Source organism: Parus major, chromosome 2 (genome assembly GCF_001522545.3).
Source record: "Parus major isolate Abel chromosome 2, Parus_major1.1, whole genome shotgun sequence".
NCBI classification, from domain to species: Eukaryota; Metazoa; Chordata; class Aves; order Passeriformes; family Paridae; genus Parus; species Parus major.
The window spans coordinates 6,146,427-6,172,596 of NC_031769.1; the positions used below are offsets into that span (position 1 = coordinate 6,146,427).

The 26,170-nt window shown below is 39.4% G+C and overlaps 1 protein-coding gene across 5 annotated transcripts in view; it reads left to right on the forward strand.

Moving 5' to 3' along the window:
• GALNT11 (polypeptide N-acetylgalactosaminyltransferase 11) overlaps positions 1-26,170 on the forward strand; it is a 46,658-nt gene that overhangs the window by 14,488 nt on the left and 6,000 nt on the right. For all 5 annotated transcript variants that reach the window (XM_015653451.1, XM_015653479.3, XM_015653459.3 and 2 more), the window contains exons 2-10: positions 1,204-1,536; positions 5,268-5,391; positions 6,755-6,921; positions 11,255-11,380; positions 12,678-12,927; positions 15,198-15,315; positions 16,952-17,104; positions 19,677-19,895; positions 23,019-23,123. In XM_015653451.1, the coding sequence (XP_015508937.1) occupies positions 1,242-1,536; positions 5,268-5,391; positions 6,755-6,921; positions 11,255-11,380; positions 12,678-12,927; positions 15,198-15,315; positions 16,952-17,104; positions 19,677-19,895; positions 23,019-23,123 (1,557 nt within the window). In that variant the 5' untranslated portion in view covers positions 1,204-1,241. The remainder of the gene's footprint in view (positions 1-1,203; positions 1,537-5,267; positions 5,392-6,754; positions 6,922-11,254; positions 11,381-12,677; positions 12,928-15,197; positions 15,316-16,951; positions 17,105-19,676; positions 19,896-23,018; positions 23,124-26,170) is intronic.

The following is a 26,170-nucleotide window of genomic DNA, read 5'->3' on the forward strand; positions in this document are numbered from 1 at the left end:
TTGTGGTTAGATAGTGATTAAAGAAACAAATTCTTTGAGTTAGCATTTTTTCTCCCCTGAGTTGGGGGGACTGATCTGTATTGTTTATAAGGTATGTGGAGTTTTTTGTTAGTGTGGAGTTTTTTGTGTGTAGTTGGGAGTTTTTGTTTTCTTGGTTTTGGTTGGTTTTATTTGGTTTCTTTTGCAGGGTGGGGGAGGGTGTTGAGCCTTTTCAAGATTTGGGGAACTCCAGAAAGTGTACCAAATTCTTCTGGCCCATAAGTAAACTATTTTCATCAGCTTCATTGGCTTCACTTCACAGTTTTGCTTATGACATTAATGTTCAGTACAGCTTGGGAAAATTGTTTTGTGGATGTCTAAAGTAAAACTCTAGTCTGGGTTGCTTCCTTCCAGCTCTAGATGGGCATCTTCTCCAGGGAATATAGAAGCTTTTCTGGAGTCTTCGGAGGCCTGGAGGAACCCAGTAAATTACCTTAGAGCTTTTCCTCCTCCTATCCCATCTGTGTTCTTTTTGTGGAGAAGATTATCTGTAAATGTGACTGTCTTCATGCTGTGTGTTATTCAAATGCACCCCATGTTTTCTGGAACTCTTGGGACACTCATGAAGGCTGTTCTTAAGTCTGGGGCAAGAAGAACTGAACCATGTAGTTTTTTTGAATCCATGGTTTCTCATTCCATGCTTTAGGATAGGATCTGAGCTACAGAAATGGGTACATTTACTCTTGGGCAACTGGCTCAGAGTGGCCCTGCTTGAGCAAGAGTGTTGAACAAGGTGATCTCCAGATGTCCTTTCCAGCCAAAACAATTCTGTGAAGTATCAATTCTCTGTGTATAGTATATTTAATGATACAGTTATATATTTAATTCAAGGCAGACATACTAGAATTATATTTCTCTATATATTATATAGAAATATAATTATATATGAGGAAAATTAATAATTTTTGCCTTTAATTGTGGTGTGTCACTGGGCTCTTAGTGATTGCTCCATATTTTAAAGCAGTGGTGTCCACATTAAATGTGAAAACTGGTCACGTTTACTTTTTGAATGGGAGAGTGAAAAGGGATTTACTTCTTAAGGCCTGTGCTTAAATTTTAAGTTCTGAAAGTCATTTAATGGGCGACTAACTTATTGAATGTGTTTCATAATGTATAAGGTAACAGGCTGCACTCTCAAAATGCATATTTTTCATTCTTTTTCAGGTAATTGAGAATGGGCCCTCAAGGATGCTGAGTGTACAATGGGAAGTGTCACACTTCGCTATTTCTGCTATGGCTGCCTCTTCACATCCGTGACCTGGACACTTCTGCTCTTTGTTTATTTCAACTTCAGTGAAGAGAACCAATCCTTCAAGAATGTGCCCATCAAGGGGCTGGAACCTCAGAGGCCATTTCCAAAAAAATTCTATCCCCGTTTTACACGAGGGCCAGTTCATATACCTGAATTGCAACAGAAAGAGAATAAGATAGGAAACTCTTTTGGAAATCATATCCAGGATCCAGTTAAGGGGGAGATAGAATTCTCTCCTGAAATGGGTAAGTGGTTTTCAGTGTTGGTGACAAACTTAATAAAACAACAGGAGAAATGAGATAGTTTGCTGTAAAAAAAAATCTCAGGGGAAAGTGTATAATGAAGAAGTTTTGTTTGCAAAAATGCAGGTGGTACTTGTGACTCTCTTCATTAGGAATTACTTAAAATTTATTCTACAGTGATTAACCCAAAATACTCTTTCTAACATTTACATTTATGCTGTGTAAGTGCTGATGAAGACTGGGTTACAGCAGGGTCTGCCCTCGATGAACTAAGTCTTGCTTTCAGAAGGTTCAGTGTGTGCTTGTTTCGTATCTTACTCCTGTATTAATGAGGCTCAAATACATAAGCTTTAATTAACTGCAGAGAAGCTCTACTTACATGTAGTAATTAAAAATAGCTTGATATCAATAAAAAATGAAGAGGACCCATTGATTTAGAAACTATGCTTTGAGTATGACTTAATCTACAAGAAATGCATGTAGGACAAACTTACAATGCAGAATTGAGATGACAATAATTAGAGCCAAATCCTGCTTACTTTGTACCAGCAAAGGTCTGTATGTTTCACTAGAGCATGTTTCATCAATGAGGTGATTTAGTTTTGTGTTCCAAATTAAAATGCTTTGTGTATTCTAGTGCTTACAGCACATTCACTGCTGTGTTTAGATGTGCAAACAGGCACGTTGTGTACTGGATTAAAACGTGGTTTGTGTTTGGAGGCAGAAGTGTTGTGGCATTGGTTTCTGCTGATGCTTTGGAAATACAGCACAGAAACCTTCAGAGCCAGGGTTTAATGCTAAAATCTCAGTGAACTCCCCTGCCATAACTGTGGACAAATGGTGAATCACAATCTTTGTGAGTTTATAGAACTTTACTAAACTTCACTTTCTGAGTTGGTCATTAGACCTGTGTGAATATGTTAGAAAAATGGCAGTTCATGTTGCCCTGTGGCATCACAAGTGTTTTTCAGTTCACTGCAAAAAACCTGATTGCCAAGTGAGGTGAAGACCAGTCCAGAGGTGGCCATTTCTTTCCAACTATTCAGTCTGGGCCAGGAAAGAAATGGAGCTTTTAAACTGGGAAGACCTTTGATCTTGAGACCAAGTGACTGGTTTGGTCGGTGAAAGCCAAGGGGAGTTAGAGTGCCAGAATAAATTCTACAGGAATCATCAGGAGACAGCTCTTAAGACAGGATGTTGTAGGAAAGGGTTTCCTGAAGTCTGTCTAGGGTAGGACAGTGATAAACATGCACGGGGGAAAAAAAAAAAAGTGAAAAGAAAGTTGGTGTATGATAGTCAAAACCAAACTGTCATCTGGTAGGTCAGTTTATCTTTTCTTTATTCATTAATCTGTGAAAGCCACATATAACACTGCTGAAGTAAAGTCTAAACTGAGGTTTTGACTGCAAGCTCCTTCTTTTCCAAAGGCTTCTGTTTGCTATTTGATCTGAAATCTTTCATGTCTTTTGCAAGCATTTGATACTGTTCTTCATGAGAGGGTTTTAAAAATATTAGCACTTCATGAATATATTCATAAGATCAGAAAAATGTAGCTAGTGGTTGGCTAAGGATGGATTGTAGAATGAGACATTTGGGATGTGATTTAAGCTCATACTTGGTATGAAGAAAACATTATAAGGTGACCACAGTACGTTGTGCCACCGATTATGCCAGAATAATGGAGCTGGGTGTCTGAACTGACCAGCTGGAGACGTTCCTTTGGGAATGGATGTGGTTCATTAGAAGACTGACTGACCCCTTTAGGCTGCTAGGGCTGGGGGAGTGACACTGCCCCTGTAAACAGACCTCATTCCTACCCCCACAGCACAGCTCATCCACAGTGGGAGCACTCATCCATGAGCAGCACAGTCAGTCACAAGACACTGTGTGGCTGTGTCCCATTTGTCTCTCAGGTATCACTACCCGGCACTTCCCACTTGGTCCTGCACAAATGTCAGGGCGTTTACTCTTGAGCTGTTTGATAATGCAACTGCATTGCCATTGCTGAACTCAAGACTGATAGCCACAAGGTGGTAAATGTAAATGGTGAGAATATGGGTGCATGGAATTGCCTCCAGAATGTCATCTGGTACCTGTAGGTAGGCTTTGTCATTGAGACACAGCTGTTCCCTGAAGGCCCAGATTGATTACTTGTTTTAAAGATTTTTTCCTTTTCAAACTTTTTAAATGACTTCTCTTTTGTGTTTAACGCAACTCATTTTCTCCAGGCTTGAGCTCAGCTTGCATTTGCATAGCTGGTGAAAACTGGAGAACATGAGGTGTGGAGACAGGCTGAGAGGATTGAGTTTATTCTGCCTCAGAGAGAAGGCTGAGGGGTGAGATTTTATTGCTGTCAGCAGCAGCTGAATAGGAGGCTGTAGGGAAGGTGGAGGCAGACTCCTTCCAGAGTGCATGGGATTATGATAAGAGATTGGAAAGAGGGCATTTCAGTTAAGGAAGAAAAAAACCACATTCAGTGTGATGGTGGTCAAGTGCTTGAATGGGGAAATAAGAGGTTGTAGAATTTCCATCTTTGGAGATATTGAAGGCTTTCGAAAGTTAACTGCACTGGTTCTGAGCAACCTGATCTAGCTGGACCTGCTTTTGGGAAGGAGATAAGACCAGGTGTGTCCCTTTCAATCTGAATTTGTCTATGAATGTATGAAACATATTTTTCTGGAAGCATGTGAATGAGGAACCCTCTTGTTAACTATTTTCTTCAGATTTTGAGTGATATGGAGATATGGGCAGGGTGGAAGGAAATAACTTACATGATCTTTGCTTACTTCTTGTACTGAAATTTCAGTGAAATTTCCTGTGTAGCTTGATAGTAACTGAAGAGGTGACAGGCAGCTCCTTTTGTGCAGCCAGCTGAATAGAGACAACAAAAAATAATCACTCTGTACCTGAGTTGTTGCAGAAGTGGCTGGAGGCACAGGTGGTGGCAGACACCAGATGTCTCTCCCTCATGGAGTTGTGTGAAGTGCCACAATGTTTTGGTTCTGTTCCCATGGGTGAGTGTGTGGCTCAGTGAGAGCAGCCCATGGCACTGAGTCAAGGCAGGCAGGATGGCATTGAAAATTTCATCTTGGCTTATAGCACTTGGCATTTCCTAATACCAACAGTTACTTCTGCCATGCTTAGTAACAGTTGCCACTTCTGCTAAAATAATCAACTAACAGCAGCTCTGCTGGTGTTTTTACTTGCTGTCAAATCCAAGGTGAGATAAACAAAAGGTTACAGTTCTTGCACAGTTATTTTTGTTACCACAGACTTCAGAACTGCATGAAATTGGAGCTGCTATTGTGAAGATTTTTCTACCATTCTAAATGTATTTCCTCTCTCAAAAATCCCATTACAGACCCATCACCTGTAGGGATAGTTGCTGATTCATTGTGTGCCAAAGTCTATCCTCTGTTGCTTGTTTGATGTTGGTTTTAGGTGGTACTAAGAATTAGAGGCCATATGAGTGAAGGGAGGTAATAAACACAGTGGAGCCAGCAGTCTTTGGAGAAGGATTTGATTTTATTACAGTTGCAAGGGTTACTCCTAAGTGCTGCCTGTTTGTAAGAGGGAGCAGAAATAGTTGCACAAATAGACACTTTGCAAAACCAGAGGGATTTTTAAGAGCATAATGGATTTTAGAAGAGGTTAAAGCATATGTTTCAATCCTTGATTTCTTTCAAACAATGTTTTTGAGCCTGTTAGCTGATCTTGGCATGTTTCATTTGCAGGAATGATTTTTAATGAAGAAGATCAGGAAGTGAGAGACTTGGGCTATCAGAAGCATGCTTTCAATATGCTTATCAGCAATCGACTGGGATACCACAGGGAGGTACCTGATACAAGAGATGCAAAGTAGGTGCTGATTTGTGGCAAGAACATGCTATAGTTTCATGTGCTCAATGGCTTGTTATACCTGATGTAGTGTTTAACATTTTTGGTATATCATTTCTATCATACACTGTTCTATCCTCATGTGTTGCTGAAGGCAGGTTTTTCAGCTGTTTAATAGGAGTGCTTGAGGTTAGGATTTCTATTCCTTGGTCTTTTCTGTCTTTTCTGACTGAATATTATTTCTGGATATGTAATTATTTATTTTTTTTTTGTCAGCTGCTAAAAGTATGTGATAGGTTGCTCACTGCTCTTGAGTATTTTCTATTAAAGAACATATATTTTTCTATAATCTACCTGGTGCATATAGGGGGGAACAACTCACCTCTGCAACAATAATAAAAACTCCCAACACTGAAAAATAAATAAACTTGCATCCATTTTTCTAGTGGTTTTTCTGGTGTAGGTGAATGTAATTAATTGTACTTGCTGATTGTTTTTCCTGGAATTGAGCTTGTTCTAAGTAAATGAAAGCTTTTCTAATATACTTCTGGGTTTTCATTTATAATTTCTTATTCTTATTGGATCCCCCTATGCCTGGCATCTTCATATGGTGTTAATCTGTGGTACTTGGCCCTATTAGAAGTAAGGATGAGCTTTGAAAATAAGAAAAATTGATGATCTTTTGCTTTAAGTGGGATTCATCTTGCAGATTAAGATGCTTAGATAACTGCTTTTTAGTCACTTGTCTCTGCTTTTATCATAATTAGCAGAGATCCAGTCAGTGCAGTTAATGAAGCATGCAGAGCTCTTCAGCTTACAAAACACACTTGACAGCCTTAGGGTGAGCTGAATACTATTTAGACTGCACTGACAGCAGTGACTAGACTTAAGTGTCTTAATCTGCCCTCTGAATCCCAAGGTTGGTTGTGTAAATAGGTATTTAGCACCAGTGGAGTTTTTCTGGGATATCCAACCTTGTCTCCAGCAGCTGGCCAATAAAGCCGTGGTATTTTTGTGAGTCTCATGTCATATTTGAACTGTCTGAGCTACCTGAGGGTACTAGACTGTGTTTTGACAGCTGAAATAAGCCCTCAGTATCTTCTGCTCTCTGTCTTGAGGATCTCTGGTTCTTGTTCTCACCTCCGTCTATGATATCCTCTGTTTTCTAGTAAGCAGCAGTGTTAACTATGAGTCTGTATTATGTGGAAAGTAACTTACTATGCTTAGTCCTCCTATAGCTGTTACATGTCTGGGCTCATTATGTTCACGTTAGGGGTTCCTCCTACACATTTAATGCTTGTTTGTTATTTATGAAGTTCCAGCAGTGACCCAGCTCTATGGAAGACCCTCTGTAAATAGTGACAAAGACTGTTCCTGTTTGTAGATGCAGAGAGAAGTCCTACCCTGCAGATCTGCCCTCTGCCAGTGTGGTGATTTGCTTCTACAACGAGGCACTCTCTGCCCTGCTCCGCACAGTGCACAGTGTCCTGGACCGCACCCCCGCCCACCTCCTGCATGAAATCATTCTGGTGGATGACAACAGTGAATTGGGTGAGAGACTCTTTCAGGAATATTGCACTTCTGGGCAATTTCCTGTGCTTTATTGACTGGTCAAAATAAATTGTGGAAGTTCATAAAATTTGCATTTCATGATGCAAAACCAGTTTGTACTGCAGCCTATCACCAGAGTGCCAGCCAGTAGAGATGTGTGATGTCCTGAGATGCCCAAGATGACATCCTCTTTGCTACTGGTGCTATTTTACTGATGAGCTTTGTATCATACAGAATTTAACATTCAGAATTAGATTTTGAAGCTAATAATCATAGAATCAAAGAATGTTAGAATGCTGGGAGGAACCTTAAATATCATCTAGTCCAAACTCCTGCCATGAGCAGGGATACTTCCCACTAAACAAGATTGCTCAAGGCCCTACTCAACCTGGCCTTCAATGCTTCCAGGAATGGTGATCCACAGCTTCACTGGGCAGCCTGTTTCAGTGTCTGACAGGAAAGAATTTCTTCTTAATGTCTATCCTTAATTCTCCTTCTTTCAGTTTGTGCTCATTACACCTTATCCTGTCACTACAGTTCCCGATGAGTCCCTCTCCAGCTTCCCTGTAGGGTTCCTTCAGATACAGGAAGGTTGCATTGAGATCTCCACACAACCTTCTCTTCTCCAGGCTGAACCAGCCCCGGTTTTCCTCTGCCTTTCCAGGGGAGGTGCTCCACTCTTATCTCACCTCTTGCACACACTGATGAATGGGGGTCATGAAGCAGTTGTTTATAGTTTGGGTTTTCTTAACAGTTCCTTGCTTGGGCTGCTCAGGTGCTCAGGGCAGATGACAGAGAGGCCGCTACTCGCTGTGAATGCATCTGACAGGAGCACTCAGACACTCCCGGCTGCAGTCTTGCCGATGGGTTGCTGTGGCCCGATGGGAGCAGTGCCGTGTTTTGTACTTGCTCGGCATTTCGGGCCGGCAGCGTGCTGGGGCTGGGGCTCACCGTGGCTGGGTGGGCACTGCGTGGCTCTCGAACATCCTCTTGTGGCCACGCCGGGAGCAGCTGGCCTGGCTCTGGGAGCAGCCTCTGCTCCAGCAGGCATGGAGGGGCCCTGGAGGGGTAGATCCTGCAGAGCTGCTTTGCTCCTGGTGAAGGATTGCTACTTTTTCTCTCGATTGACAGACAAGGCAAAGACAGACACGCGATTCAAGCTTAGCACTCCAAAAGCCTTTCCTTTTGGCCCTTCAAAAGCCAAATACCTGTTGAGGAATGTGTTAGCAAAGCAGTTCTTGTCAGCAAGACTGTGCAAGTTCCCTGCTCGCCTCTTTACAAGTTCACTTCTTGCATTTTAAAAATTATTTTTAGATTGTATTTTTATTTTTTATAATTACAGCTCCCTTGATCTCATTGTTTGGTTACTGGTTTAAGGTCTCACTTGCTCTGAGAGACTGATTAGATGTGTCTGCTGTAGAATGGCATTCTCTTGTTATGCTGGAAGTTGATTTCTCTGAGGTCAGATCAAATGTCGAGATACAAGAGAGAACAAAGATCAAACACTGTTCCTTGCTGATGAGAATGTGTAATATTTAAAGCTTGTTTTGTTTTGTGTTTTGGGAGCATATGCCTTGCTATAAAGTGTCTTGTGCAATTTGTTTTGTATTCAGAGCTTGTCTCACTTCAAAACTCAGTCTTCTGAATGTGAGGATGCATTTGATTGATGCCTGTGTTGAGGCAGTAATACCATCTCTCTTCTGGTCTGTTAAATTGAAGCAATTAGTGAATTTGAACCAAATAAAGTTCAAAACATTCAAGTAGCTAATAAAGTCTTTCTGACTTTAAATGAACTTGTTCTGAAGCCAAAGGCAGGAGGAGGTATTGTTTACACAGAATGACTGCTCTTGATGCTAATGATCCTATGTTTCTGCTTCTGCTTAATTTTAATGGATGGATTCTTACAGCAGAGGAAAGGTGGGGACTGGGGATGGTTTTGGAACTGAGGAAATGGATAAAAGGTTTGGCTGTGCTGTGGATATCATGAGCTCAGGCAGATTGCTTGATCTTTATGCCCCTTTGTTTTGTTTTTTAATTAAAGATTAGTTTTCTTTCCATTACCTTTTTTCTGAAGTGCTGTTCTAGATGATATTCTCTCTAGCTTTTCACCTACAAATATGAGAGCAGTGCTACACATCAGTGCTGTTGAGCAAACCTTGGGCTTTTGCACCTAGTTGTGCCTCAAAAAGCATCTTAGACTCAATCATCAACAGTTCTACTAGCTAAGCAGGCATTGCCATGGCTCAGCCAAGCCCACTGTTGTATTTTTTTTCCCTTCCCTGAAAGGCAGGATTTCTTTTTCTGGTATAAGCTCTTTCTCCCTGATTTGGCCTTAACCTGTTATGGAAAAGCCTGAGGATGTGTTTTGAAGGCTGTTACTGGGGGCATTCTTCTGTGTAGAAGAAGAGATTGAATAACAGAAAAGGAGCCAATTGTCTGCAACTCAGTACTTTAGAACAGTTTAAAATAATAACACTCCAGACTCCCATCCTAGGGCCCATTTTGCCTTTGTTCTGCAGACATGGAAGAAGGCAATGCCTAAATTAAATTTTGAAGACTGGCTAAAAGGAAGAAATGATCTCTTTGGAGCAAAATTTCTTAGGCTGGATTGAAGCAATTTTTTGGGTTATATCAAAAGTAATCAGTGTTCCCATCACCAGTGGACATGAAGGTGACACACAAATACCCATCAACAGCAAAAATCCCAAAGTGTGTCTGAGACAAACCTGCCTGTTAAGAATGATCTCTGATATGGGCACAGTTGCCAGCAGAATGTCATTTTGTGTGGGTCAAAACTCTACTAGGCCTTACATTCTGCTGCCCAAGCTGATGTGGTGGACCTGGTTTAGCTCCTGGTGTGGATGTGACATATTTTCTTTTTTTTTTTCCCTATTCTTTTCAGAAGTTTGCAGATATGAAACTATTGATTTGCCTCATCTGCTGTAAGAGTTGAATTTGATAACTGAGCTTTTCTGCTTTGTTCTAGTCCATTGTTTCTGTAGGTGTACACTGTTCTTCTCTTGCTATAATGAATCAGGTGAAGAATGATTCAAACACTATTTTTAGGTTTGCAAATATGCCCTGCTTGTTTAGGTATCTCATTTGGAGCACTTTAGAGATGATTTAATCAATTTTCTAGAAGATTTTCTCTGACATCTTCCCTATTGTGTCTGGCATATGATGTCATTATTCCAGAACAGGGGAGAGAATTCCAAATGACCCAAATGAGAATGACCCAAATGAGTTCTGTCTGTATCTCCCCAGAGAATTTCCTTTGTCCTAGAATATTCACTAGCATCATACTTGTTGTGTGTTACCTTCTCACTTCTGATCCACCATGTTTCCTTGTAGTGCAAAGGCTTAACATTTGGAATTTCATCTGGGAATCTCAAGCCTGAAAGTTCTTATTCCTTCTTAACATTACAGCTCTGACTTCCACATATATGCCATTGGCATTTAGTCTTGTTCACAGCAACTTTAATGTTTTAGCTGACATTCATCAGAATGTTTATTTTGGCATATCCTCTGATGAAAGTCTGTCTGCCTCTCTATACCAGGGTCCTCTATGAAGTCTCAGTTTTTTTGTTTTTCTTTTCCATTTTATATTCCTCTTTATTTCTCCATAAGCTTATTAACTTATGCTTTTTCATTACTTCAGTCTTTATGTGTCCATCTTCTTTTCAGTAGTTCTGCTTTAATGTTAGAAACTTTACCTTGTTTGACCTTGGGTGAAAGAAGTATTGTTACTCTTAAAATTGCCATTGATGTTAGCTAAGTTACAGTAGTGTCCATAGACTCCAGTGAACTCTATACTCCTTCAAAAGCACAGGCTTGCCAGGAGAATCTTTGATCCTTTGGGTTTTAGAAAAGCAACCAGCTGTGAGTGAGTTGTACTTGGTATCTGTTGTTCTGTCAGTTAAGCAGGCACAGATAATATAAGGTGTCTTCCTGCTTCCTCTGAAAGGTGTCAGCATTTGTTTTCATGTATGGAATGTTGTAATTTAAATCATTTGCCTGCATGAAATGTTTATTGTTGCATCTGTTGCAAATGCCAGTCACCATGTGAAGAATTTGGAAATGTGTTTCTTTGAACAGATTTTTTTTTTTTTTTTAAGTCTAGTAGTTCCAGTTAAGTAATGTGCTAAAGGCATCAGAGAGGAAGTGTAGGATGTGGGAGGACTGTCCATATCATGCTCTTGGTATGAAGCTGTGCAGTGTAAGAGTAACATTTTGATTAAGATTTTGGCCATTTTTGAGTTCAATTTCTTGAGATTTTAAACAGAGCTTTCAGAATTTCTGTCCTGTTGTTGAACTTGTGTTTTGCTTTTTACAGCTGACTTGAAAAAAGACTTGAGTGATTATGTTAAAACTCAGCTTCCCAAAACCACAAAACTGGTAAGAAATGAAAAGAGGGAAGGCTTGATCAGAGGAAGGATGATTGGAGCCTCTCATGCCACAGGTACACTTGCTTTTTCTCTTTTCCTTGCATACTTTGATGATAAATTGATTGGATGACTTCTCTTTTTGTAGTGCAGCTTTTCAGGTGTTGGATTTTTGACCTGTTGTTACTTTAGTCCCCTGAAGGGGCTCTGCATGTCATGTCACACTCTAAGCTATACAACTTAGAATTATCCCAAATATTTCATCCTCTGCACTGTCTGAAATGATCATTTGGAAAGTTTGGAAATTTGGATCCAAATTAGAGTGTTTTTTAAACCTGGAGACACTTTGAGTGTCCCAGCTGTTGATTCTTCTGGAGACATTTGCTTTCAATAAAATGAGGTACTTTTTTAGAGTGGGTAAGTGAAATTGTGAAACAAAACCAGTATTGTGCTCTAAAAAAGTACCTCACTTTATTGAAAGTTGCGAACACAAGTTATCATCATCCCAAATCTTCCCTTGCCCTATATCTCAAACAATGTCTGCAGTGTTAATGAAACAATGTAGAATTTTTCCTATTCTTGCCCTGAAAGAATGTTGTCTCAGCAGCATCTCCATGTGGTCAATATACTGTAGTTGCAGCATATTTTTTGCATGTTTTATATGCAAACTTTTGCTCTAAAATGAAATCTGCTCCCTTTTAAGGTACACTCATTTGGTTTTTATGCTCAAATCTAATAGCAATATTTTTTTGTATAAGCTTTTCTGTTGCAGTGAGTGTTAATTGGGAAAACCAATATTTGGTGCTTTATAAACAGCCTTTACCAGAATGTGCTTTCAGTTAAATTCTCTGACATCTGAGAAAGTGTATGCTCCTTTTTTAAATAATTTTGAGTGGCAGGTTAGTCTGTTTATTGGTTTTTACCCATTAGCATTGTTATGGTATAATCCAGAGAGAAGATTGTGCTTGCATTTTCCAAGCTGTGCTAAAATTAATTTCATTTAGTGCAATTTTAAGTAATTTTTTTTCTCTTCTGTACTTCAGGAGTTCCATCTCCATGCCCAGTCAAATATTGTCTGTGGGGTGTCTGGTTATATTTGCACACTTCAAAGTTGTTTTCTTTAAAGCTGTTTACTATCTCTTCCACGTTAGTCTAGTGTTACATAAATTTTATGTTGTGTCATAAAGATGCTGGTGCCTTTTTAGACCAAATGATTGTGAGGGCATATCATAGATCAAACTGTTCTTACTGACTGTGGCAGGTAATCTCCATGTAAAATGCCAAGTATTGCTTTGTCTATTGCACGTGTGTTTGCACTGAATTGCATGTTTGTGTTTCATGGCACCAGGGATCTTTGTTTTGTGTGCTCTGCAGGGAAGGTGCTGGTGTTCCTGGACAGTCACTGTGAGGTGAATGAGATGTGGCTGCAGCCTCTGCTGACTCCCATCCGGGAGGATCGCAGGACTGTGGTGTGCCCCGTGATCGACATCATCAGCGCTGACACCCTCACCTACAGCTCCTCCCCCGTGGTGCGCGGGGGCTTTAACTGGGGCCTGCACTTCAAATGGGATCTCGTTCCTTTGGCAGAGCTGGAAGGACCCGAGGGTGCCACTGCTCCAATCAAGTAAGGTTCCTCCTCTGTGGTGAGAAGCTCTGTGTAACACAGGGATGATCAGAAGCGGTAGGGAGTGTTCTCTGGCTGTGCAGGTTCAGGAGCAGGTCCCTAACCTGTCAAATATCTGAGTTGTTTATTTCACTTAGAAACAGGGAACAGTAACCAAAACCATGTCACTTTAATTTCTTGCATTTAATCATGAATTAGATATAGGTTTTATTAGGTCAAGAAAGCACACTTCTAGAAAATGCTTATACAATAGCAGCTTTTGCTGAAGACCAAATTCTGAGGGAGCTTATGGTAGTTTGTATTAAATCTGACCAGTAATTCCACTTTTGAGCTATGCATTGATGTTTATTTCCATTCTGTTGATGTTCTTGGCTTAATAATTTTGATACTGCCTTTGTTCTAGGAGTAGCCAGCATATCCCACTAATATGAGCTATATAATTTCTGTGATGAAATGCTAAAGAATTACTAGACTGGGAAAATCTGTTTATGTAATAGGAATTAGTTTTTGCAGTCTTTTGAGAGTTGTTTTGAAACAAAAGTCTTGGTAAAGCTCAACACTGGGCCTTGAAAGTTACCTTCCTTATCTTTTAACCATTGATGGCTATGTGACCCATACAGAACTGGCAATATCTGGCTCTAGTGGATGTGTAGCTGATGTAAAATGGTGTCAGCAGGCACCTTCTATTAGAAGCAGACATGTATGGTTCAACACAAGAACAGAACTGTCCCAAGTGAATCCCTTCATGAAAAAAACACAGCTGCTACAGCAAAGGCAAGAAGTTTTTCTAGGCGCTGTGCTTTTTCTAGCTGCAGGTATCAATCTCAATACAGAATTCCGGTTTCTCAGGTGGAGGAACTTCCCCTTTTTCACAAACTGACTCCTTGTGGATAAGATTTGTCAAGTGAATCAGTGTTGGGTGTGTTTTCATTTAGATCTTGTTCTCTTTTCTTGGACTATACAAGAAGAGCATTTCTGCTGCCACAAACAGTTCCAGCACAAGGTTCTCTGCTGTCATCAGACAGCTCTGCAGTTGGCCTTCCCAAGTCTCCCCATCCCGTGATTTTGTTTGAAAAGCCAGGAAAATTATTAAATTATTTAACAGTTTGACTGGCTTGTTTGGAGAGTGTCACTGTGACAGTTTCTGAACCTGGAAGAAAAGGACAGACTGAAAAAATATGAGTGGGGAATCAGCATTGAGTGTTAAAATCCTTATTCTGTTAAAAGCTATTCTCACATTTAATTTGGTCAGTGGCTGAAGGTTAGCTGTTGGTGTGTTCAACACTGTTGTTGCATTCCTTCAACTGACTTTTATGAAAAAGTCCAATGCTAAAAAGACAGAGAACTTTATAGTTAAAGCAAGTGTAATAATCTGAAAAGATAAGCTTTTCTGAGTATGAAAGTGATTTTTCCTACCTGAAGGTCTCTGCCTCCTTTGCAAAAGAAGCTGAGATCGCTGTTGAGCCTTGAAAGCGAGTTTCCATCCAACAGAAAGTATTGCATTTTAGAGACTTTCCACAATGAAATATTTTGGTGTCGAGGTTAAAGGGAAAATTGAGAGCAACCTTTCAATCCAGTTTTTTAAGGTGACAGAAACTGTAGTAGAAATTTGTGTGAGAACAAGCAATGAAATATTGATCTAGGCTTGGTTTCATCACAAGGTTTTTTTGCAAGGATGGGAAAAAGAGCTTTTCCAGCCCATTGGATGTTTCAACTATCATGTTGTGTTTCTATGTAGTGTTTTCTGTTATATTCTTGTAGGTGATCTACGTATTCCAGTGTTGTGATACAGTAGGAATTCAATGTAGAGACTGAACAGTGAGGATCATGTGCTGATTTTTACAGAATAGAACACATTCTAGTAACATACAGGCAAGGTGGAAAACTGGCAAATGCCAGAGGGACCATCTGTATAAATACACAAACTGTAAATAACTTTCCAGTAAACTGATAATTGAGTCAGTGATGAAACAAAGCTGCCTCTGGCATTCATTATTTCTCTTTCTCTGTCTTATTCCTTTTCCTCAAGTTTACCAGGTAAAAAAATATGATTTATAGGTATTGGAACAATAGAAGATCACAAATATCAGTTTCACATTTTGAAAATGGTTTGAGACTACAACACATGTCTAAGTGACCGAAGAATTTAAATTGTATTATGTCAGTTTATAAATTTGGACTTTGGGACCAGCTGACTCAGCAAAAATTACTGTGTGGGGTTTTTTTCTGTCTCTAAAAGAAATTGAACTTCTTTCCATGTACCTTTGCAGGTCACCCACCATGGCTGGAGGGCTGTTTGCCATGGACCGCGAGTACTTCAATGAGCTTGGGCAGTACGACAGTGGCATGGACATCTGGGGAGGAGAAAACCTGGAAATATCTTTTCGGGTAATCAGAGAATTTACAGCTCTGTAGTTAAATGTTTGTGGCTTTTTCTTGGTTTGGTGTTGGAGCATTTCATAGTAACTGTAAAGAAGCATAGGAAAAGAAGAATTATGCAAGTTTTTGAAATTAGTTTATGAGCAATGTCTAATGAATTTCACAAATTGATTAGAAATGTGTCATTCACAGCAATATTGCTAAGATGTAAGTTTAGTGCATTTCCTTGGACAGTTCAGCCTTCTTTTTTAGGACCTGGAAATGTCAAGTTTTCTGGTACTAAATTGAGAGTCATGTAGAAGAGTCATCTTGGTTGGAAAAATAATGAGAAAATCATATTCAGAAGATCTGAAAATGATGCTGCAATGTATATATGCATATTATATATATGCTGTATGCTTCCTGTATTTTCTTTCATCTTCCCTGTCACTCCACTGAAAGAAAAACAACTTACTGTACTTAATGTCATGCTTATCTCTACTTTTGTAAAGGGCATTCAGCAACAGGTTTGACAAGAGTCTGCCTGAAAATGATATGCTACCATGACAGATATGAGAAGGGGATTAAAAGGTGAAGTTAGCATAAAAAAAACCCAGACAAACCTAAAACCAGACATACAAAGACTTTAGAGAATCTGTCAATTAGAGAAACCAAGATTAGAGTTCAAAAATAAGAACTGGAATTTCATACATTTGAGTCACTTCAAAGGAGTGTGTACTGAATAAATAAAATCTTTCAATTTTCAGTATAAATGTAATCATTAGGTATCTGAGTAGAAGTGTGTGGAGTATAAGGAGATTATTGTTGTTATCTTGTAATACACAGTTTCAATAAAAAGGGCTTTGAAACACTGGAGCATACTCGAGAATTTTGAGCTTCTGGAAGTCCCCATCTCTCTGGGGGAGGGTTGGAAAGAAGCCAAGTCTTTATCCTGTCTAGAAGAAATTATAAAAGTGACTTGATTAGAAACTGCTAATGTGGGAAGATTTTCTGGGACTGGAGAACATATTATTCCAGCAAAGGGGCAATGCTGGTAATTTGCTGGAAGATGAAGTTAAAAAATAAATTTAAAAAAAGGAAATGGAAATAGAGTGTGAATAAAAAGTAGATCCCTGGTGTCACAGATAAAGACTCCTAAATGTTCCTCAATGGGAGCAGTGCTTTTGAGTTCCCCTATCTTAGGAGAAACAAACAGCTCTGTCCAATAAGTTTCCATACTTAGTTCTCCAGGCTGCAGTAATGATGAAGACTGGTCTTCCTTATCTGTCACAGAATTGTGGGCAATTTTTATGCTCTTAAATGAATTTAGGTAACTTAATCTGCAGGATGAGTCCTAGCCCATATATCTCGATCTTTTCTGATAGTTCATTAGAGCAAAATATTTTAGAAAATTTTCTGTTTGGCCCTTGAAAGCCATGATGTGTTTTGTGGAAAGTGTGGTCATATGAGAAAAATAATCATTTGTAACACGGAGATCTAAAAATTTAGTTTGTCAGAAAACATGACATGAAGGCCAACATTACTGACATCTAATCCTGCATAATGTATGACCCTACCAAGGTATCCCTTGAAGAAGGAGAGAAGTTAGTGAGCAATTTGAACAATAAGTGAGCGATTTGAACATGTTCTATTTTTTGATGGACAGATCTGGATGTGTGGTGGCAGACTTGTGATCATTCCCTGCTCCAGAGTGGGACACATTTTCCGTAAGAGGCGTCCCTATGGCTCACCTGGGGGACAGGACACTATGGCTCATAACTCACTGAGGCTGGCACATGTGTGGATGGATGAATACAAGGTAAGAGACAGTTCTGGGTTATGAAATGAAGTAATTAAATGGTTATTAACTGGCTTGTTTGTCAATGAGCTGTGTCAGTGGGATCTGTTATGCCTCTGATGGGGTTTTCCTTCTGTTGTCTGTTCTCCTAATGTTAGTTCTGATAGGAATTCCTAAATTCTGTAGAATTATCATTTGGCTTTCAAGTGCTCAAGTCTCCTCCTTGTTTCTTTACTGCCTGCAGGAGATTGAGTTTTATGCCTTTTTAGTGAAGTTTAAGCTGATGGATGAGCTTTTGAAAGCTCTGCACTGCTTTGTGTCCAAATCAGTGTTATGTGGCAGCCATGTACTGTGCCTTCAGGTAGTTTCCATGTCGGTGAGATGGGGATTTTATTTTTTTTTGGCGGCTTGTTTGTTTTCTGTTTTAGTTAGCAATCTGCTTCTTAGTCTGTCTTGTTCTGGAAGAGCAATCAGGATTAACTTGTGTATTCAAGGGCAAGTGTATTACTTCCTTGTCTTCAGATCTTGATACTGATGCTTTTAAACATAGATCAGGTGTGTTTCTCAGCCCCTCATCTCTGAGATACTTAATGACATTTTGCCCTCTGAGACCACAGTATTTGCTATGTGCTCAGCTCCTGTGGTCCCTATAATTTGTATACAAGATATATCCTATTTATTTTATTTTCTTTAGAGGTTTATTGTTCATTCCCCATCCTTTACCTTGATCTTCAGTTCGTGGAACCTATTAGAGGCCATTAATTTATATTTCTGTTCTTCATCTCTGTAATGCTTTGGTAGATTTGATCTATCACTTTCCCTTTTACCAATGTCTGGGCACAGTTATTTTGTGATTAATGACAGCTTTCTCTGAAGCTTGGACTTAATTCTTCATTATAATTTCCAGCTGAACTGCTTTATCCAGCAAGCACTTGAACTACTGATTCTAGCAGTCTCTTATCACAGATTTGTGTCCAGAACTTCTTCAGCTGTTTCTAGTCTGATGCTTTGATAGCTGCCAGAGAATGTATGGAAGACAAGCTTGGAAATATTTTTGGTTTTATAAGAATAATGCAAATATGTAGGGCCAGTATAATTTACCAAAGCAATCTAACAATGCACAGTACAAAGATAAGACTTAAAGGAGTAAATATCAGTATTTAATAAATGAAATGGCATAAGGGAAATGATTCAGCAAAAATTTCATAACTGTCAAAAGCAAAATGCAAAAGTGTAAGTTAATGTATACAGTTGTAATAAATAACACATGAAAGGTAGGATACCAACATCTGTACTTCAACCAGGAAAAAGGAAATTGGAATAGGAGAGCTACTTTTTGAAGCAGACCAGATTGTGATGTCCACTCTGTCTCCAGACTTCCTCCGAGCTGGCCAACAGTCCAGTGTAGACCATATACACAGTTCCTCTGCTGGGTAGTTATTTTAACTACTGGGTAATCATAATAGCAGTGACGCATCAAGCACATCCAAATGCTCAAAGATCTTGATGAGGAGAGATGTGTGACTTGTCCAGAGGTGATGCTGTCTGTCATCTGAATATCAGATAGCAGGAAATAATTGGAAACTGTAAGAACCACATCATGGTAGGTGGATTCCAGATGCCTCCTAGAGATTAATCCAGCAAAATACAAACTGAATTCTAAATGGTACCTAATAAACAAATTAATATGCAAATACAGTGTCTTTTCTGTGTGTTCTGTAAATCTGTCTGGAATTAAATGCTGAAAGGGGATTTTTTTCTTGTATAAGCAATAGTATTCGTGTACATTGTACATTCATGGGTTCCTGTTTGTCCCCATTGTCTCTGCATTGGAGTCAAACAGCACATGAAATTGGGTTGGAATCTTAATCTGTCTTCACCTAACCTGTAAGATTCTGAGAATCATCATAAAATAGAATGTGAAAATAACATTGTAGGAGCCTTTTTGGAGGTGATGCAGATGAATGGAAAGAACTGGACATCCCAGAAAGCCCAGGTGGCAGTTCTGATTATTCACTTGAATAAGGTGTGGTCCCACTAAACTTCATGATATTAGTCCCATTTATGAGTCTATTCTGGAATGGTTTTACCCTGATCATTTGTAAAGTTGGAAGGCTGGAAACTGCAAGACAAAACATACGAATACCACAGCAATGAAAACAATCCATTGAACAATCAAAATAGTTTCAAGAAACCTTTGTCAGATGAGGCTGCTGATGATACATGCAACTCTTTTTCACTTACTGATTTTAGGATGCCTGTGTTGCCAATGAAATAAAGTCAGGGGCTGATTTGTTTTTTCTTCAGGTTGGCATCTAAAAAGATCAGCAAATTTGTACTTGAGAATTGTCTTCATCAAAAAAAAACCAAACCCCTCAGATAGAAAGATTAGCTCAGAGTTAGGCAAGATTAAATTTTGCTTCCTGTGACAGTCCAAGCATTCCAATTTTCTACTTCCAGTTTCAAACTTCCTGGTTGAAAGCACCAGCAAAATGAAGTGAAATTTTGGGAGTTCTGGAAACCGGAAAAAATTTGGAATCAGTAATCTGAAATTCTTCTCTCCTTTTCCCCAACCTGTTTCTCTTAAATACAGGAGCAGTATTTTGCTTTGAGACCTGAGCTGAGGATGAGGAGCTATGGAAATATCACCGACCGTGTAGAACTGAGGAAGAAATTGAACTGCAAGTCATTTAAGTGGTATTTAGATAACATCTATCCTGAGATGCAAATATCTGGGCCCAATGCCAAAGCTCCACAGCCAGTTTTTATTAATAGAGCGCAGAAACGACCAAAAATAATCCAGCGTGGAAGGGTAAGAGATACTTAAATATATAGAATTCCGGTTTTGTTGATTACTATAAGACTTTTTTCTTAAAAAATTTGCTCAAATACAACAAAAATAGTCTGTTTTCATAAGTTTTGTAACAAGCTGTCTTGAAAGTAAGAGGATTTTTTGTTGAATCAGTTCTAGTCTGATCTATATTTCAGGTCATCCTTAGATTAGATACTGTTCTGTGAGATTTCTTACCTGGAAGTTCTGAGTTAGGAAGTTTTGCTGTCTTTAGAATGTATTTTCATAGCTGTTTGTTTTGAAGATGGATTTGGATAGAGAGAACTTTGGCCTTAAATATTCATGCTCTGTTGGTTTATGATAAGAGTACAGTGTAATTAGCTTCCAAATTCGTTACTTTTACTGCGTAATTTTCTGCAAAGGTGAACATTTGCATCTGAGGCCGATGATGGCTTTTCTAATCTTGGCTGTTAGCTAATGAACAAAAAATGAGTTTTTTCTCCTCTCTTTTTTTCTTCAAAGTAGAAGCTGAGAGAAATTTTTATGAGTATTCATTAAGGAAATCATGATTAAATTCATGCCTTAGCTCTGACACCTTTGCTTATGGGTTTGTATGCAGGCAGAGTCACCAGACTCTGCTCTTTCCAGGGTCAAATTCACTTGGTGCGTGCTTTTCATGCTTCCCAAAAATAATGGATAGTTTCAAACCCAAGACAACTTTCTCAATGTCTTCTCTGTGGAAGAGAATACTCTAGAATAAACTGCTTCCTGTGCTCACAGATTATGCTCAGCAGGTTCCCTTTTAGCTCAGTAGTTGGAAGCATTTAGTAGTGGTGTCCCCACAGGGACACAGGCTGCAGTAGCTGCTGACAATTGCTGGTTCTTCAAGAAGTGAGTCAGGAGGACCTGTGTTCATGCAGGACCTATTTACACCATTAGGTCTTTTGCTTGGAAGCAGCTGTCTGGAAATCTTCAATTTGTGCAGTATTTTTATAGCAATATCCCAGCCAAGCTGTGAAGTTAGTTATGTGGTTTACCTGAATAAAACTGATACAATGGGCTGATTCCCCTAGTTGTTGGATGCTGTTACTACCCTAGTCAGACCTTTCTTCTTTTAAAAATTTAATAGCTTTCTCCTTTCATTCAGACAGAAATTTAACTGAGGAATTGTTGATGTTGGAGAGAGCTATTTGAGGGATCTGAATATCTCAGCAACACTTAAGGTTAAATCTCAGCAGTTATTTACCATGGTTTAATTTTGAGAAAAACTTTGTGCACTCCTTAAGAAATGGGGAAAAGAAGCAGAAAAATGCAGTTCCTTTGCTTGGCTCTCTGGGGTTCAAGAATTATACCCAGCATTGTATGAGAGAGTCAGCTTTGGCTCTGATGGTGGTATAAACTATTTCCAGATGCCTGCAAGGAACAGAATGATCAGCCAATGTCACCACTGCGTGCCAGACTCTTTAGGATTTGGGAGGAATCGCTCCAGATCTCAGTTTATTCTCAAAAACTAATTGGGCCACAGATAAGTGGTGGTTTGACAGCTGGGAAGAAATGTAATGATCACAAATGGTTGCAGCTGTTGCCAGTGTTATCCAATGCTGGCCATCATGGCCAATAAAAAAAAAAAAGACAAAAATCATACAAAACTCATGTTCTGTATGGTTTAAAAGCCTTATGTTGAGTGAGGAATGATAAAAGTGACATCTGTGCTAGATCTGGTGTGTGAGGAAATGTTACTTAGAATGTTACTTAGAATTTGTTACATGTGTGGGGAACAGGAGAAACATAGTGCACACCAGGTGATGGTTGATGTGCCTTAGGACAGCTATTTCCAGAAATGGTGTTTAGTGAAAAATATTATTTGGTATTTGTGCTAATTGTTGCTATCATGTGACTGAGCAGTTTTTTTTCTTTTTATTACTGGAAGTATATTTTGGTTTCTAAAAATTTGTAGAGTCAATAACAATGCCAAGACAGCTATGGATGTCTTCATAATAAAGTTCAGCTGGCTAGTTAATCAGCTTGGCCTGGAGTTCAGGACAGTAAATTCTTTTTTCCTCTACATCCAGCTCCAGATTGGAAATAAGTATTTTTAATGTGGGTGTCAGATCTGAGGCCCTGCCATCTCTCAGCTCATAATGTGCAGGCAGTGTTTGCTGCCTGAAGAGCCTGATCCCCAGCATGTAAGGGGAAGAAAAGGCTGAAAAGAAGTCAGAAGGAAAAAAAAAGAAAGCCAGAATTAGAGGTGTTTTGTCTCCCTGAGTACCTCTGTGTGGATACATCAAGATCTTAATGATTTTTTGATTCTTGAAATAGCACAACCTAAGCTTTGTACAGCAGAAAATGTCTCGGATGTCTCTTAGGGTGGGCATCATTGTTCAAATCAGGAGAGATTGCCAGCTTGCTGAGAGCCTCCTTGTTTGCTTTGATGGTAGGTGCTCACAATTCTGTATCACAGGACATGCTTCTGACCTGAATTCAGTCCTCTGGTACACCATTCCCCTAAATCAGGCTAGGCAGGGCATTAGAGCAAAAATAGTATTTGGATATTTGTAAAATGTTCTCTTCCTCCCTGATCCATCAGTAAAATACCATAGCTGGTAACTGTGGCTTTTCAGTTATGTAAATGCTCTTGAAAATCAATTTGCAAACAACATAAATCTCTGAAGTTGTTTTTATTTCAGTAATTCCTTCTCCTTTGTCAAGGAGATGGTCCTGTTCCACGAAGAGAAGCTGTAGGAGGATACTTATGTTTAAGCTCAACTGTAGTAAAATGCAGTTTTTATAGTACAGGCAATACTCCTGAGCAGAATTTGTGGGCCTCAGACTGCCATGGAGAGTGAAGAGGGCAAATAACCTTAACAGAGTAGAGCCAGCATGTGCTGAGCCAGGGTGTGTGTACTTCACTTGTACCAGAGAGAAATCTTGATGTAATTAAAAAACAAATTGAGACCGTTCATTGCAGTTTTTTTCTCCAAATTATCTGAAAAACAGAATCGTGTTTTAAAAGGGAAGATTTTTTTAATTACTGAGAGTGTTGGCTGAGTTTTTTTGAGCACACTAGGGATGTAGAGCTTTGAGCACACTTTGAGGTCTAGCGCTGTTTTTGACTCTGACTATCAAACTGTTTTCCTTTCATAGCTTTATCACCTTCAAACCAACAAATGCCTGGTTGCCCAGGGCCACCCAAGTCAGAAAGGAGGCCTGGTGGTGGTTCGGGAATGTGACTACAATGATCAGAACCAGGTATGAGATTCCCACTTATATTGAACAGTGATTCATGTCTTCAAAATGACCAATATGTTTTCCTACTGGCAAAGTGCCCTGGTGTGACATCTCATCAGCAGACAGGCTGCTCCCAGAGGGTCATTCAAACCACAGGGCTGGCCAAGGACACCGTGGAGCTCCTACTAATGCTGAGTGTTGGGTATTGTAATCAGCTGTCTTTATGGCATGAATCTCTGTATTTGGCTGAAGGCTGCCCTAAAGTGGCTCCTGATGGGTTCATAATCCACTGATTGGCACTTAAGAATTTGTAGCAGCTCTTTCAGCTGGTTCCTCATACTGGAATTTAAAGCAGCCCTTTCCTGCCCTGCTGGTGTTTATGTACTGTACAACCAGTCCTCTGCTGCTGAAGTGGCTGCAGTTTGGGATAAATGAATGATTTGTTGTTAAAGAAAAGGAATTCAGAAGATTCTTTGGCTATGGGTGAATTGCTGATCTGGAGATGAATTAGGGTTAAATGTGAAAACCTAATGAGAATTTTAGTTTTACTACATGAAGCCTTTGCTGTTTCACTTCTTTCATTTGACAGAAATTCAGGACTTGGATAAAAAGTCTCCAGGATAGAGAGATCTTCAGCTAATGCCATAAAGGCTTACATAGCTAAGAACTACACTTGAAAACATTATGATTTAGGAGCCCATGGGACCCAATTCTAAAAGCTAGGTTGGATCTAAAGAGAAAAGTAAAGACACAGAATAAATGGAGCATGGGATGTAAAACAGCATAGCTTTAGTAAAGGTGGATTGTGTTGGACTGCTCTATGACATGGGCAACAATTTTCAGGTTATGGAAACTGCAGCAGTGGAAGCAGAGTGATTAGTGACAGTCCCAGCAAAATGCTGTGTGCTTTGTCACCTAATGGCACTTTCTGCCTCCTACTTGTGGCCTCACCAGCTGAGTGTGACAGAGGAAGACAGAGGGGTGTTTGCAGTTCTCTGGATAAGTGTGGCTGGCTCTTGACATGTGGCCTTCAGGTCCAATTGTCAGACAGAAGCAAGTACAAGTACATCATTGTACTTCACCTCTGCAGCACTGAGAAATCATCACTGTGACCAAATTGCAGGTTCTTGTGTTAAAGGTGAATGAATTAAAGCTGGAATGAGAATGGAAGTTTTCCTATTTCATCTATTCCATTAGCTGTAAGACTGACAGCAAGTCTTGCAAATATAAAGGTTGTGTAGGTGTAATAGTAACTGATGGGCACTGTCATCACTGATTGTACCTTTGCAGTGCCTGAGCTGGAGTGCTGCTTTCTGAGCCATTCTGTCTTTGGGTGAGAAAGCCTGGGTATGATGTCCACACAGTTATGCTTCCCTTCTCTTTGTTGCAATATTTCTCATAATGAAGTGCCACATGCGTGAAAGAGAAACTCTGTTGGTTTTCCATATCAAAACTTTTTTTCTGACTTTTTTTAAGCCAGGAGAATGAACTTCAGTTATTCCTTTGGCACTGAGAACAACAATCAGAGCACAGATTTGTCTGTCTTTGGCTTCTCGTGGATCTGGTTTACTAGTGGTAAATTTAGCAATTAGTTCTCATAAAAAAACTGGCTGTGCTATCTTCTTTCACAATGATTTTGTTCTCCAACCAAGTATGTCAACCAACACTGTTTTTCTGTTATTAGACTTATTTTGTTCTCCTAATAAATCCCAAAAGTGCATTCAGCCAACTTGCTGTCATAACCTCTTGAACAATCTTGCTATAGATATGTGAGAACAATGTAGAGAAAGATGACACTTATTTAGCAGCTTCTGCTTCTAAAAATAGCAAGAAACATCCTGACTATTGGAAACTTTTAACTGCTGTTTCACTCAACTTGTTGGCATTTTCAGCTGGTTTTGCTCTAGAATTATCTCTTTTATTTGTCCTAGGAAAAAAGCCTGTGTTGGTCTGGTGAATGCATGTGAGAGTTTACCAGCCTCTCTAAAGTCATGGGGCTGGCCTTAAAAGCAATTCTCTTTTGCCTTTGGTTTATGCTTGCTTTGTTTTCACTAGTCTTCATGGCTGCTAAGGAGTTTCAAATTCTCATATAACTTGGATTTTAAAGAAATAACAGGTATTCTGTAGCTTTCAGTTGTATCAGCATTATGAGCAATCCTTTTCATTGTAGTTGACTTAGATGGTCATCATTAGGTAGAGTTGAAAATTAGTCAAGCACATCACACTGTCCTGTTTTCTCAGGCTTGACATGACTGACATTCAGGTCATATTTTTGCTATAGAAAGAAAATACTAGGGGAAGTGGTTCTCATATATAGAAAATATATTAAAAATTATGTCTTTAAGTTATAACGAAAACTAGAATGATCCACTAACTGTAATAGAAACAGTCTGGGATAATTCTAGGGCCTGAACAGAAATTTAGGAATAAGTAATGAAAGTCTTGTTAGAAGTAGCATAAGTGGAAGAGGTGATGGTATCTTATAGAACAGAGGTTTGAAGTGATAGAAGAGGCATCTGTGCTCTGGACCTTAAAAAATGTACTCAAGCACAGGAGTTCAGAAAAGGTCTGTTAGCATTACTGTAGCACTTAATAAATGTAAGAATATGTCCTTTACAAGCTGTTCAAGACTCAGACTACAAGGTTTTGCTCCCATGTGCAATTCTTCTGTAAGATCTTTCTCCTTAAATCTCTAGATCATGGCTGTTAACTTTTCTGACACAGCACATGTCTGGAGTGAGTGTGAAGATGTGCAAATTCAGTCTTGCTGTTTTTCCATAAACAATTGGAAACACAATTCTTTGGTCCCTCTAATGTTTGTTGTGAAGCATCAGTGGCACACTGAGCTGTGGAGCAGAGGGCACATATCTGCTTTGAATGACCTTCAGGAGGATGCTGGATTAGAGTAGCAATAGCTTCAAGCAGCGATCACAGCCCACCAAACTTGGCTGTTTGTGGTGATTGTCACAGGCTGCTTGGTGTTGTGATGCCATTGCTATCCATAATAACAGGAGCTGAAGTATCTGCAGATGGATGTGATGGTACAATGGAACATCTCCTCCTCAAGG